This window comes from Pinus tabuliformis, chromosome 6, assembly GCF_031772625.1.
Source record: "Pinus tabuliformis cultivar Carrire ecotype Pingquan chromosome 6, CPIR1, whole genome shotgun sequence".
In the NCBI taxonomy this organism is placed as follows: Eukaryota; Viridiplantae; Streptophyta; class Pinopsida; order Pinales; family Pinaceae; genus Pinus; species Pinus tabuliformis.
This window is the reverse complement of record NC_142292.1, coordinates 130069727-130082740: the sequence shown is the minus strand read 5'-3', so window position 1 is coordinate 130082740 and position 13014 is coordinate 130069727. Positions and strand designations below refer to the sequence as shown.

The window sequence follows — 13014 nt, the reverse complement described above, 5'->3', positions numbered from 1 at the left end:
AACCCCTCTCAGCCGAACCGGGATGAAATTCAATAGCGTGTAAATAGCACTCAACTTGGAATTCGCGCTTGAAGTGTTCCTTGTCGTTGTGATGGCTGTCTGCGACAGCAGGAGCTGAAGCTTGAAGGCGAGGAATGCCCTCAGGAAGAATGCCCTCAAGAGCCTGCACCACACTGACCTTACCTTGCCAATGGGCTTGCAGTACTCCTTTGCCCATCTTAATCCACTCAACATTCTCTCGATAATAGCCCGCCATAACTGCTCTCTGAAACAACAGCTCTTCACGGTATGCGACATTGAATGCAATGAGCTCATGAAACCATTCTTCATTCTTCGGCGGCAGTGGGCAGTGAATGCCTTGAATGAACACGAGGCGGCACATGCATGGCATGTGGCCTCTCCCTTGCTGACGTGCTAACACCCGCATCCGGGGGTTCGGCATCTCTTTGGATGAGACTTTCACAGTCCTGGGCCTGGAGATTATTTGGGATGATATCCATGTTACCTGATAGGAGGGTCTGATCATTTTCTACCCCAATATTGGCTAGGAGATCAGCAATCTTGTTGCCTTCTCTTTTGGTATGATGAAAGGAGATGGCTCTGTGATTGCGCAGCTCATGAGCAATGTTATTTAGCCTCGCTTCTAGTCTCCAGCTAGCTGCAACTTTCCTGGCTTGAGAGCCATTCTGTATGCGCGTTGCCATGTTGATGAGGATCTGGGAATCGCCTTCAACTATCAAGGGTTGAAGGTTGAGGCTCCTGGCTAGCAAGAGACCTTGCCAGAGTCCCTCCAGCTCTGCGGAATTATTGGTGTCCCACCCTATATTTCCAAAGTAAATCTGCAGGGGAGTGCCTTCATGGTTTCTCAGAATACCTCCAAATCCCGCTGCTCCAGGATTGCCTTTGGAAGCCCCATCAAAGTTGAGTTTGTATGAATTAATAGGAGGGGCATTCCAGCTACTGTTGTCCTTGACGCTGCTATTAGCTGGATGATGCTTGGCAAACTCCTGTGGTAGCTGCAATTGCCAATTGTCGAGGATGTTTTTCTCATTATCTGTGGCAGGGAGATCCTCTTTTGTCCAAGATCGAAGCAGCATCGTTTCTTTGAGATTCCCATGCAGTCTGTTCCAAATTTCTTCAATGGGAGAGCGCTTGTTTTTGAATATGCGCTTGTTTCTTTCCTTCCAAATGTTCCATAAGACAGTTCCCGGGATGATATTCCACAGGTGATTGAGGATCTCACAGTTGTAGGGGCTTTTCGGCCATTGTCTGATGGTGTCGATGATATCATTATCCCCTTTACATCTTCTTTGGCATCTAAAGCTCACCTTTTCCCACAGCTGGTTGGCTAGCGAGCATGTATCCAAGAGATGTTGAAGGGTTTCCTCGTGTTGAAAACAGTTGTGACATATAGAGGGGCCTTGAAAATTACGTCTCCTTAACTTATCCCATGTGAGAATTCTTTTGTGTCCTACTAGCCAGAGGAAGTAGGAGATTTTGGGCCAGGCTCCGAGACCCCAGATTCTACTCCATAGAGGATCCGGCGGAGTGGGAAAGTTGTCGATTAACTTGTAGGCTTCGGAGGTGGTGTAGGACCCCTTGGGTAGATATCCCCATCTTAGTATATCATTGCTTTCATCATACCGTATGCCTCTTTTCCTTAACTCTTTCTCAAATTCTGTTGTTTCCTGAATATTTGTATTGTTGATTATTTGATTGCTCTGTCTCCATTTTCTGAACCCATGCTCCGTCTCCTGCATCCAGAAATGATGGACTTTAACCTGCTGCTGATCCTGCATGTCCGGAACCAGAGATGGATGAAGAACACTCGAGAGCTTAGGCATTTGGTTCCAGGCATCTGTCCAGAATCTAGCCGTACGACCATTCCTAATTTCCCAGAAGCTGTGCTGTTGAATGAGCTGATAGTGCTGCTTGGCCGCATTCCAGATTAGCGACCCTTTTTCGGTGGGAGTGAATCTGATGAGCTCTTCTTGAGGTCTGTTATTGGCATATTTGGCAGTCCAGATTTTTGCCCACAGCTTATCTGGATTAGTCATCCATTGCCACCAGATCTTGGCATTCATAATGGTGTTGCTATACTCTGGGTCTCTTAGTCCGATGCCACCCTTGTCTTTGGGCATGCAGACAGTGGTCCATTTTACCAGAGCCCACTTGCGATTAGTAGCAGAGCTGCCCCAAGAAAGTCACGCTGTAGGTTCCTTATTCTTTTTAGGACCCACTTTGGTGCAGCTAGGATAGAAAAAAGGTAAAGAGGCATGGCTTGCAGGACAGACTTGATGAGCACCACCCGACTGGCTAGATTAAGAGAACGGTAAGTCCAAAGATTGAGCTTTGAGTCGAACTTCTCTAGAAGAGAGCGCCAAGCGGGCTGCTTTATGGCTGAGGCAGTGAGGGGAGCCCCTAGATATTTAGAGGGGAGAGAAGCAGAGGGGAAGCCTAGAATGCGGGAGACAGCAGATTTGACTGAAGGAGGGGTGTGGAAGAAGAAAATTTGCGACTTGGAGCAATTGACGTGGGTGCCTGAGGCTTCAGAGAAGTCGTTGAGAAGGGTTTTTAAACTAGAGGCTTCCTGTACAGAGGGGTAGCCATAAAGCATGGTGTCATCAACAAATTGCTGATGAGAGGTAGCAGGAGAGTTGTGGACAGAGATGCCTTTAAGCTGCTGAGAGTGGAGGGCATGCTTGATGTGTCTGCCAAGACCTTCAGCCATAAGAACGAAGAGGAAGGGGGAAAGGGGGTCCCCTTGTCTGATACCTCGAGAGGGTTTGAAAGGGCGGGAGGGGATGCCATTCACAAGGATGGAGAAATGAGTGGAAGTGATAAGGCTCATGATCCAGCGTACCCACATAGAACAAAATCCAAACGCTTTCAGCATGTGTTGAATATAAGTCCAACTGAGCTTATCGAAAGCTTTAGAGAGATCCAGTTTGAGTAACATACCTGCTTGTTTTGAGTGCTTGAGAGAGTGAAGGATCTCGTGCGTGAGGAGAATGCCATCCATTATCTGTCTGCCTTCCACGTACCCCGACTGTTCCGGAGAGATGAGCATAGGTAAGAGGGGTTTTAACCTATTTGCAATAACTTTAGATATGACTTTATAGATGACATTACAAAGAGCTATAGGCCTGAATTTGTCTGGGGTGATGGAATTCTCCTCTTTGGGGATGAGAGTAATGAAGGTGGAGTTGAGGGAGGGGAGAAGCCAGCGCATGGCCCTAGATTCCTCTACAATCTGCCAAACCTCCAACTTAATCATGTCCCAGAAAGCGTGAAAGAACGTGGTTGTGAAACCATCTGGGCCAGGGGCTTTACCTTCTTTGAGCTGGGACATTGCCTCGTCTACTTCGTGGAGGAGAATAGGGCGCATGAGCAGCTCGTTATGTTCCGCCGTGATGAGTTTTGGCACATTGCTGATTATCTTTCCAATAGCCTGTTGCCGATCTTCTGCTTGTTCTTGGTGAACCTGTTGGAAATGATTGAGGAGTACCTCTTCGATTTCCTCATGCTTCTCTACTTTTGCCCCCTCTTGATTCTGAATGAAGGGTATATTATTATGCATCCTTCTCTGCACCGTGGTTCTGTGGAAGAATTTGGTGTTGCGCTCCCCCTCCTTCAGCCACCAAACCATGGACTTTTGCCTCCAGTAGATTTCCTCATGTTTTCTCCTCTCTTCAAGTTGATTTTGAATGTGCCGTTCCTGATCCAGGGTTGTCTCCGTGTGCCCTTTTGTGATTATTTTCTGTTGGAGATCCACCAGTTCCTGTTGTAGCTCCTGTTGCACCTTAAATATATTTCCAAAGGTCTCCCTATTCCATCTTTTCAGGTGACTTTTCAGAAATCGTAGCTTCTGTTGAAACTGATACATTTTTGTTCCTTCTGGAGGGATGAAAGAGGCCCAGATGGTTTTGACGAAGTCCTTGAATGCATGGTGTGTGAGCCAAAACCCCTCAAATCGGAAGGGTCTTTTTGTCAAATCCCCTGGTCTCTGCCATTGTAGAGCAATCGGCCAGTGATCCGAACCGGTGTGCGCAAGAATTGCAGCCGAGAAATCTCCTCCAAGATGCACCGCATTGTCTGAGAGGAGAAAGCGATCCAATTTAGAGGCAATTTGATGCTTGCCAGCTCTGCGATTGCTCCAGGTGAAGGTGCCATTACAGAACGACATATCTATGAGGGAGGCATTTTGGATGAAGTCCTTGAAGCGAGCAACTTCTGGTTCCATTCTGATTCTCCCTCCTATCTTTTCCTCGATTTTGGTTATCATGTTAAAATCCCCTGCCACAATCCATAATGGATGCCTTCTGTTTATGCTCAGCGCTTCTATAGTTTCAAGGAGCGCGATTTTGCTTCCTGTGTCTTGCGGAAAATAGACGTTAGATAAGTTACCATGAATATTGGTACCCAGAATATGAAAGGCCGCCTGTATGAGATGATGAGAGGCGTGAAAATCAGTGAGAGTTACCGCTTGGGTATTCCATGCTATAGCAAGCCCCCCTGAGGCTCCTGAGGCGTCTACAGCAACTGATCTACACCCTGGCCAAGCTTTTGAGAGAATGTTACCCAGAGTAGAACTATTGCATTTAGTTTCCTGGAGAAAGCACATCTGCGGTTTTTCCATTTTGATCATATTTTTTAACATCCTGAGTTTTCCGGGGCTGTTGAGCCCTCTTAAGTTCCAGGATACAAGCTTCATGGCTAACTAATATTGGAGGGCCTGTAGTACTTCGTCAACTTCGCATATCTGCCTGAATCCACCAGGATTTTCCCAATCTCGATTGTTCTCTGGAGATCTGTTTTCCTTCCTCTCTTTTTGGAATCCTTTGGACGCAGGCTGCTGTCCCAATTACTTCCTGGTTGTATCCCTAATTGGTGTTGGTGGTAGGCTCTTGAGATGACCACTTCGAGCTTATTTAGTTGGGTCTCAGATATAGTGTCATATGCTCTCTTTTTGCAGGCTAGTTCTAGTTCCAGAATGTCCAGACCATGTAGATCTATACTTTCTGGCTCTTCATCCATTTTTTGCACTTGACTTCTTTCCTCTTGATTGATTTCTGAATCCCGAGGGAGGTCTACCTTTCCATCTACATCCATTTCCTTGTGACCTTCCACTGTATCTTTCTGATTCCGGCTGAGGATGGTCGGGATGATGATGGGAGGCTGAGATTTAGGAGGGGGGTCAGATGGAGGGGGATGGGATGAAGAGGAAGGGCGCTCATGGTTGGTCTCAGAAGACAGGGGTTGTTCATCTGAGGATTGGGCTAGAATATCAAAGCTGTTCTTAGATGATGGGTTTTGGGGTTTGGTAGGCTGGGGTTTGGACCCATTCTGGGGCTTTTTATGCGAGCGCTTCCGACTTTGGACTTTGGTAAAACCATCTTGGGTTGTGGTTTCAGAAGGATCAGAGGAGTTGGCTTTGATATTTTGAGGGCAATCCCTGAAGAGATGCCCCAGAGCATGGCATTTTCTGCACCGAAAGGGCACGTGTTCATAGTCGAGAGGCTGGATCCACTCCTCGTCTCGATGGGCAAGAGTTACTGACTCTGGTAAAGCTTCATTCAGGCGAATAAAGACACATATTCGAGCGTAGGAGATATACTTACGGGATTTGGTTTCTTCTGCCGCTCTGATGTATTCTCCCACTCCATTTCCTATGCGCTTGAGAAGGTCTTCGTCCCAGTATTCATCAGGAAGAGAGTACAATCTGATCCACACTGGCGCCCAAGTGAGATCTTCCTTGTCTGGGTTGAATCTTGGAATCCATTCCCTCAGATATAAACCCGCTGAGTTGAAGAAGTAAGGCCCTGCTCCCAGGATCCTATACTTGTCCTCTAAGCAGAAAAAGATTGCGGTGAAAAAGCCCTTCGGCCCCAGCTGGAGAGTGACATCTCCTTTGGGTTTCCATTTCGCCTCAATCCAGCCATATAAAGCTCTCTCAGTCGGCCAAAACCCTATGAACTTTCCAATGAGGGCATGATCTTTCATGTACTCTATTCTTCTATCAATCTTGTCTCCCGGCAGCTCTATTCGTGGCCGTTCTTTGGCCACAGGTCGGCACGTTGATGAGGATATTTTCGGGCCTTCTTCTTGCGTTTCTTTTTCTTCTTGTGGATTGTTGTCTTTGTTCTTCCGATTTCCATTCTCTTTATCATTAACTTGTTGCTTTTTTCCTCTGCTTAGTATTTCCTGATCTACCGATCCAAAAATGACCGCTTGCTCAGGATCTTGCAGTGAAGGGGAGGGCTCTGACACCCCCCCCTGAGGAGGTTCCATTGCACTCCGCTGAACCCCTGCAGCTCTGTCACGCTACAGAGATTCCTCTACAGTGCTTGAGCGTGATCCGTAGTACCGTCGGCGCCGTCGAGGGTTTTTTCCTCAGAACCCTAGCTCGACTCTCGAGCACTTACCATATGTCCATTTTAATCGATTTAAATGTTAATGTTATATGCCTTCAACATTTTTTGGAATATGTTTCTATAAATTAATTTGACAAAAAATAAGGTAGAAAATGTAATTTTATTCATTGTACTAACAAAATTATGTAAAAAATTATATAAATAAAAAAATAAACAATAAAATGGATTAAATAATTGCTACATATAATAGAATCATTAATAAAAATAGCCTAAATGATTTCTCCGCTAAGGTAATATATTTATTATTTTTATATGTAATATGATTACTATAAATCCATTTTAATCATATATGAGATATGAATAAGGTATTAAATTTCAATGGGTGTTATATAAGGCAAAATTTAAAAGATATTTTATTAGATAAATATTAAAATATTATTATTTTTTAATTTAATATGGATATTTAAATAATTTATTTAATTTATATATTAAAATATAGAAATATAAGAATTTTATTATAAGAATTATTTTATTTTAATTTTTTTATCTTTTCTGAAATAAACGTAGAATTATGTTTTTGAATATGGGTATTGAAATATTTTATTTATGGATAAGAGTGGGAATAAAATATTTTTTCCACATCTTATATTGTGTTGTAATTTGAACAAATTGAGAGAGTATAATGAAAGTGAGATTATTGATATTTTATAATGCTTTTAATTAAACTAACCAAATATGTATATTCACTTTTGTTTTTGTTGCATTGAGAGGTGCATTATAACTGATTATGTTGGAGTTCTGTAATGTCTCTCTTGCTCAACCTCAAATTGACACATGATTCTTTTAAAAATAAAAATAAAATCATATTTAAACAAAAAACCAATGTTGGTTATAATGAAAAAACAAAAATGAATATATGTGTTTGATTAGTTTTAATTAAAATCATTATAAAACATCAATAATCCTATTTTATCCTCATTTTCTCTATTTGTTGTTGATGTTACAACCTAGTATGAAGGAGAGGTAGTAAAAATATTTCTCACTCTTAGATGAATAAAATATTTTGATGTTCATGTGAAGAAACATATTTTTATATCAACTTTTAAAAATGGTAAAGTAATTAAAAGTAAGAAATTTTAAGTTGTATTTTCATTTTTGAATGTGAGAAAAATGTATAGCTCTTATAATTTACAAATATCTCAATATAGGAATTGAATAAACTATGTTAATATTCATATTTCAATCCTCATTTTAAAAAAATATTCGAAAATCAACTCTATATATATATATATTGTATATGGTTACAAAATAAACTATGTATATATTATATAAAGTAATTGAAAAAATACATTTTTATGATTAAAACATTTTAAGTAGTCTTACTATTCTTCATTTTGCCCAATTTTTAAAGATATTTTCAGTGAATTTTACCTTAAATCCAATAGAAATTTGTAGGAATTGTAAATTTAAACTGAACAATTCAAGTGCATAATAGGATTATTAAGGTGTTTGAATCCATTTATACAATCAAATATGCATATTTAAACAATGAAAAATTAGTATGTATATGTGGAGAGAAAAAGAGAGAGAACCAATATAGATCCATCATAATCATATGTATACCAAGCAAGTACCAAGCATCAAGAGAGACCAAATATCTTGATTTGTAAATATTTTTTCAATATTTGCACTCTAAGAAAGGTTTGCACCTCAAGAGATTTGACGCCTCTTGAATCTAAAGAAGGTTTGAACCTCAAGAGATTTGATGTTTCTCAACTCTTGCTAGATCTATGGTTAGGATGAATATATATTGATTTATAGACAAAATTATTTTTTTATTCAGAGAATATGTATTTTTTAATTTAAATTTTAAAAGAGATATGTGCCAACTCATAGAATGAATTATGGATCTATCTTATATTAAGCTATAGAATGCACATCTTGATGCAGTTATTAATTTTCACATTTTCAAGATTTAATTTGAACTTGAAATTCGATGTGGTTTTCAACTGATAATTTGCATAAAATTATATTAGAATAATTATATAGTTCAAATGATTTATATGGACAAGAATTAATGTGGTTTTAGACTTATAACTTGTATAAAATTATATTAAGATAGTTATATAAATTAAATCACTAGAAAATGTTCATAAACATCAATTCTTCATAATAATCAAGACATGTATACAACTGGTGATTTGTATAAAATTATACTAGGCGAGTTATATAATTTAAATTATCTATTTATCTATATATATATATATATATATATATATATATATATATATATATATATATATATATATATATATATATACCATTTTTATTGGCAATTAATATTTAGTTTGAAAAAAAAACAATGTGGTTTTCAACTTATAATTTTTATAAAATTAAATCGGGCTAGTTATATAAATTAAATGACTAGAAAATGTTCATAAACATTAATTTTCATAGTCAACAATAAAGATCCATCTTAAGAACGGATCTAACATGAGTCTAGAGGGATCAAATTTTTTCATGTGTAAACAAATTTTAGAGTGCAAAATTTGGAAAGAAATAACATCCATCTCATTCTATGATAGATCCAATGAATCTTTAATGGTTCTCTCTATATACAATGTGTATTTTTTTCATTGTTTAAATTGTATTTTTGAATGGTATATAGAGTACATAGTTGAAATTAAAATATTTTACAGAACACGTGTGTTGAGACATTTTATCCTTGAACTACAATGAGCATATTAAAATGGCTTATCAGTTATTAATATATTTTTAACAATAGGTGAATATTAATTAATCATGGGCATTAAGATATTTTATTGAGAAGCCACATTGAATTTTTTTATTATTATAAATATTTTCAAATGTCACATATTAATTTTATATAAAAAATTGAATGAATAAATAAAATATTTTATTGATAAGCCACATTGAATTATTTTATTATTATAAATATTTTTAAATGTCACATATTAATTTTCCCTGATGGGGGTGATCACGATGAGGGGAAGATGGCGGTGTGTTGGATAGAAAAATGGGCCTACACGTGCCACACAAATGACTAAATGGGCCATTGGGATATAGACCCCGCTCCCCGTGAGTATTACATAATACAGTGCAAAGGCAGGAGGGTGGCTAGCTGTAAACGTTGGGTGATGAGGAGAGAGTTTTGGGTGACACAAAGCTACAGGTTGTTGGCATCTTGGCTCAGGCTGGGGCTTGGGGTGGCAGTTTAGGGTGTGTTCATCACATGTTGGTGTGCGGACAACTCGAACTTGCAAACAATTTGGCCATGGGATCAGGCAGAGGAATTCTCTAGCTGGTGTGATATGTGGTATTGCTCTAGGGATGGAGAGTGTAGGTGGGAAGCAAATTTCACACCATTATCAGTCTGAATATATCTCTGGTTCGCAGCAGCTCCTCTAGAGAGTCAACATGGTGGGGAGCACAAGTTTTCGTACCTTTGCTGGAGCGGCTCTCCCAATTATGAGAACAATGACACACCTCCTTACTCCCTCGTAGATTATGGTCACAGTGCTGACATTCACTGCATAGGGCTCCCAGGCTTAGGAATGGTAAGTGAAGTTTTATTGTGTTTAGTTGAAATTCGACTTGTGTGGTGGGCTTCATAGGACAAGAAGTATCCTCCCCGTGATGCTGCAACCTGTGGTGGTGTCAGCTACATGCATAGACAGAGAGGACATGCCATAATGGGGGTTGTCGACCATCTTATGGACGAACGTCTGCACCATGGATAGCCTAACTTGGACTTGGAGTTGACTGAGAACCATCATTCCGATGCAGACGTTTCCATCTCCCCAGACCGCTCCCCGGGCCACGTCAAGGCTCCGACCACCCTAGAGGCCATTACGGCCCAGCTAAACAACATCCAGCTCAACATGGAAATTTTGAGGGAGCATAGGTATGATGATAGGAATGAACTAGTGGCTTATATTAATGACCTCCAACATATGTAGAATGAGATCCTGGACTCCATGGAAGGCCTTCAGCGGCAACTCTGTTGCACAAACTACCATCTTCGTGCCTTGGAGACTTGGGTGGAACACATAAACTATCATATGCATGAGCCGACTATGTTCTTTGCTACTACTTCCACATTCTGCCCCCCGCCCCCTCCTTAATGTGTATTCCTGAGAAATGTTTTCTTTCTCTTTTTGTATCAACAATAACCAATGAAATGGGTTGTCTTGGCTTCCTTTCAAGCTTCATATTGTTCAAAGCAAGGCTCGCACCAACTCTTAAGCCTGCAACACAACCTTGTGAGGCAGTAGAGATGTATTTTAATGCTGTGGCGATGATGTGTTTTGTCGAGTTTGATGCTATGATAATATAATGAAGTTTCTTTGACCGACAAAGAAAATGTCACATATTAATTTTATATCAAAAAGTGAATGCATAAATTACGCATATTATTATTATTACTATTATCCAATTTTAAGGTCACAACCAAGCCACACACCAAATTGGTGTATGAGACCCCCTTGTTTGTGGGACAAGGGACCCACTTCAGCGCAACGATTTGACTACTAAGTCTACGAAAGCATACATACTCTACACCCTTTGGTTTTGAACTTGTAACCTCTTAGGACGAAACACATGCTCTTAAAAACCCTTGATTTTTTTATTACTTTTTTTAATTATGCATTGAATATAAATAATATCTTTTAACTATATATAAAGTCAATATCAACATAGTTAACATAGATCTTCATACAATTTGTTTCAAATTTTGTGTTGAAATATTTTTTAAAAGTATAAGGTTTAAATATTTTACTCTCGTATTGTTTCATATTTCTAATTGCTTTATTTAATTTTAAAGTTGATATGAAATATAGTACATAATGTGGACAACTCACTAAACATGCATAACATATTAGTAACATGCATAACATATTCGTTTTTAACTTTTATTATGGAAAAGATTTTAATATTTTATTTTTATTTTAAAAGAAGCACTTTCCAACTCTAACTCTATGTTGAACACAAACACACATCTCCTCCTTATTTAAATATAAAATAAGTCTCTCCTCTCCCTCAAGACAGGAATATAAAATATAAACACTAAACTAAATTTGACACTATCTCTCAGATTTAACAAAGAACATAACTATTGAGAAACTCCATTGCCAAATATATTGAATGGGGTAGTTTGAACATGGACATGGATAATTTTGGCCGCAATGGTTGGTCGATGGTAACGTCACGAGATTCATTTTCCGTAGTAAAATAATAATAAATAAACATTAAACTAAATTTCACACTATCTCTAAGATTTAACAAAGAACATAACTATTGAGAAACTCCATTGTAAAATATATTGAATGGGGGTAGTTTGAACATGGAAATGGATAATTTTGGCCGCAATGGTTGGTCGATGGTAACATCACGAGATTCATTTTCCCTGAAACTTTGGGCGCCCAATAATTCTATTCAAATCAGACTGATTCATTTTCCCTGAAACTATGGGCGCCCAATAATTCTATTCAAATCAGACTGTTAATGGAGATTGAAGGGTGCCGGCTGTATTTTTATATCATTTAAAATGGGGAACGTGACATAAGTCTCCATCTAATTGCATATATCTTTGATTTTACATAAATATGACGTAGTTAGGGATAAATTTGGTTAAAAATATATTTTTAATTTTTTTATTGAACTTTGATGTTTGCCAATGCGCACATGTTTGATGTACCATGCCTCTTTTCCGCATTTTCGTGTTCTGGTCAAACAATTGTAAGAAAGGGTCAATCATAACAAATGACGTGGTGAGGATGGCGGCTTCAACGGCATAGTTTAAAGTGGAATATATCTATTACTTTTTTATTTTTTAAACACACAGGCGAAAGTGCCGCGAAAGACTGGCTGGCAGGGCGAGCGCACTGACCAGAAATGAGAGATGGAAAATATTGCTTTATAATCCTTATTCACTTCACAATTGGAAAACGAGAAACAATGCTTTATGTTCCTCCCTCACTGCACGATCAAATTGAAAAGGAAAACAATCGATCTGAAAGTGAAGGCTATTCTGACTGCGATGGAGATTACAGCAGGGCGGAGCCTGAACATGAACATTTTGGAGTTGATTCGTCACCATTTGCTGGAAGAGGACGACGAAATGGATATTATGCATCTGCATCATGCAGGAGGAAATGATACATCCCCCTCTTCATCTTCGGTATGCTTTTTCCCCGCAGTCAGCTGGGATTTCATCGACGCCACTGCCACAGATACCTCGAGCGGTTCCTGCCAAAATAGCGGCACCACATTAACATCAGAAGACAATAACAATGAATTTACACATCAACACTCTTCTGCTTCTTCTTCTTCTGTATCCACAGTTAGACGAAGAGCAGAGATGGTAAATGTAAAGATAAAGCCACAGCCACGGAAGGAGGAGGAGAGTGGAGAAACGAGCAAGGGCAGCTGGCACTACAGAGGAGTCAGGAAGCGGACATACGGTAAATTCACAGCTGAAATCAGGGACCCCGCCAAAAAGGGGGCCAGGGTCTGGCTCGGCACTTTTATCACCGCCGAAGAGGCCGCCGTCGCATATGACCGCGCCGCCTTCAGAATCCGCGGAGCCAGGGCTATCCTTAACTTTCCCCTCGCCTTTGCG

At 39.5% G+C, this 13014-nt stretch overlaps 1 protein-coding gene across 1 annotated transcript; it reads right to left on the bottom strand.

Moving 5' to 3' along the window:
* Positions 1–326: 326 nt before the first annotated feature.
* LOC149257699 (uncharacterized) lies at positions 327–4639 on the bottom strand. Its single transcript, XM_089383611.1, has 2 exons — positions 2295–4639; positions 327–2190 (listed from the first exon to the last, which is right to left on the bottom strand). The coding sequence occupies exons 1-2, from the start codon at positions 4637–4639 to the stop codon at positions 327–329; spliced, it is 4209 nt and encodes a 1402-aa protein (XP_089239737.1).
* Between the last annotated feature and the right edge of the window lie 8375 nt (positions 4640–13014).

Coding starts and splice junctions, on each gene's coding strand:
- LOC149257699 (XM_089383611.1), bottom strand. CDS start 4,639: ATGGAAAAACCGCAGATGTGCTTTCTCCAGGAAACTAAATGCAATAGT. Junction 2,191..2,294: donor AGTCGGGTGGTGCTCATCAA/GTCTGTCCTGCA, acceptor TTCTTGGGGCAG/CTCTGCTACTAATCGCAAGT.